A 2,173-nucleotide genomic window follows, 5' to 3' on the forward strand; every position below is an offset into this window, starting at 1 on the left:
GCTAAAATTAAAGTTTTTACAAAGTTTCATTGTATTACAGAAAATAAACTCTTGGTGTGCCCCTGTAGGATTACACAGAAGAAAACCAACCATTCGATGCCTTTCTTCTTCCATTCCCAATCAGAAGGTTATTTCTGACCCACTGAAACATTACCTACAAAGAAGATGAGAGCCTCCTGCAGCAGTCTCGAGTGGTCTGTGAGCTGAACCCAGGTTTGAGGCCTATCTCCAGGCGGTCCTGAATATCCGTGCGTCCTGGGACCTTGTTAGGATGAACTCACCACAGGCGTCCTGGGTTGCTCAATGCAGAGACTCTTACCCAGGGTGTCAGCCTCTGAGAGACACACGTGCCTAAGCCTCTTCCCTGAAGATGGACCCAGCAGATCTGGAGGGAGGCCCCTGTGATGAGCTGCTGATCCGAGCTGCGTGGAACCTCAGCGGGGGTGTGAGCTATCAGGAACCTGCGGTTGGACTGCAGCGACCAGGAGAATACGGGTTCTGTGCATCCGACAGCAGGGACCAAGCAGAAAGGAAAAACCCTTGCTGAGCAGACTGTGCACTGGGCAGCCTGCCGGCCACTTTATACAGATTCTGTCATTCAGCTGGGGTCTCTCTGCTCCCTGATACTAACCATGCCCACCAGACCATCTTCCCTCCAGCTGGAAGAAGAGGTGGACCTGGGCCAGGGCCTTCTTCCCTGGATGAGGCAGTGAAAATCAGGGAGACCCAGCAGGATGGGTGAGAGAAGTGTGCTTGGGGAAGGTGGCCCCTAGTGCCTGGCCTCAGGCAAAGTCGTTTTCTGTGGATCCAAGAAGTAGGTGGCGTGATTGTGCCCAGTTTACAGACAGGCAAGCAGGGGCCTCGGCAGGCTAAGGCATTGCTGCAGGATGCACCGGGCCCTCCCCTGACTGCAGAGCTGGTGTTTTCAATTCCTTCATTCCACTTTAGCAAGATGGGCCTTGCGGGGGAAGTGGGGGAGTGAGGGAGAAGCAGGTGTGTGCCAGAGACCAACGACACCCGCTGCGGGTTCCAGCTGTCCTGCGGTGGGTCAGGCCAGCAGACTGCAGGGACGGGGCTGGGAATGGCCGTGATTAGGAGACAGGTGATCCAGCCACAAGCCTGTGGTGGCCTTGGGATCTAGCTGGCCCAGGGATGATTCCTGCCTTCACTGTCTTCAAGTAGTGGGATTTTGGACTTGGGTCTCCTCATCAGAAAAACCGGAGCAGTGGAGCCCCGCACTCGTGCTGCCGTCTGTTTACAGAAGTACACAGGGGTGGGTATGAGATTCCTGGCACATGGCCAGGTCTCCAGCGTCAGCTTCCATCTCCTCCTTAAAGTGATCCAAGCTGAAGCATGCACTGGTGCAGCCTGTATGACGACATTCAACGTGGTGAGGTTGTGAGCCGCCAACACAACTATGGCAGCATCAGAGTTTTTCTTCACGTACGTCACTAAGACAGAAACTCGTCTCATCGATGTTGTTTTGTTTTTGTTGTTGAGACAGGGTCTTGCTCTGTAGCCCAGGCTGGAGCGCAGTGGCACGATCACAGCTCACTGCAGCCTCAACCTTCTGGGCTCCGGTGATCCTCCCACCTCAGCCTGCTGCGTAGCGGGCACCACAGGTGTGAGCCAACACGTCCAGCTAATTTTTTATTTTTTGTAGAGACCAGGGTCTTCCTATACTGCCTAGGCTGGTTTCGAATTCCTGGGCTCAAGTGATCTGCCTGCCTTGGCCTTGCAAAGCGCTGGGATTTCAGATGTGAGCTACGTTTGTTTTGTTTTTTGTTTTGAGACGGAGTCTCGCTCTGTCACACAGGCTGGAGTGCAGTGGGGCAATCTTGGCTCACTGAAACCTCTGCCTCTGAGGTTCAAGCCATTCTCATGCCTCAGCCTCCTGAGTAGCTGCGATTACAGGTACACGCTACCACACCCGGCTAAAATATATATATATATATATATATTTGTACTTTTAGTAGAGACATGGTTTCTCTATGTTGATCAGGCTGGTCTTGAACTCCTGACTGGTTTTCTTTTTTAAGAGCTTTCTTCTTCATGAGCTCTGTCTTCTGAAATGGAATTCAGAATAATTGAATATTAACATAAAAAGTTATCTCTGGTTCTGGAAACACTTTTTTTCTTTTTCTTTTTTAAATTTTTAACCATTTTAAGTGCA

At 51.3% G+C, this 2,173-nt stretch overlaps 1 protein-coding gene across 1 annotated transcript in view; it reads left to right on the top strand.

The window, feature by feature from the left end:
• The first annotated feature begins 271 nt into the window (after nt 1–271).
• The window catches only part of ATP11AUN (ATP11A upstream neighbor), a 3,064-nt gene continuing 1,162 nt past the window's right edge, over nt 272–2,173 (top strand). Inside the window, 1 exon segment of the mRNA XM_011933951.1 lies at nt 272–500. Coding sequence (XP_011789341.1) covers nt 272–500 — 229 coding nt within the window.

Source organism: Colobus angolensis, unplaced genomic scaffold, assembly GCF_000951035.1.
Source record: "Colobus angolensis palliatus isolate OR3802 unplaced genomic scaffold, Cang.pa_1.0 Scaffold13, whole genome shotgun sequence".
NCBI classification, from domain to species: Eukaryota; Metazoa; Chordata; class Mammalia; order Primates; family Cercopithecidae; genus Colobus; species Colobus angolensis.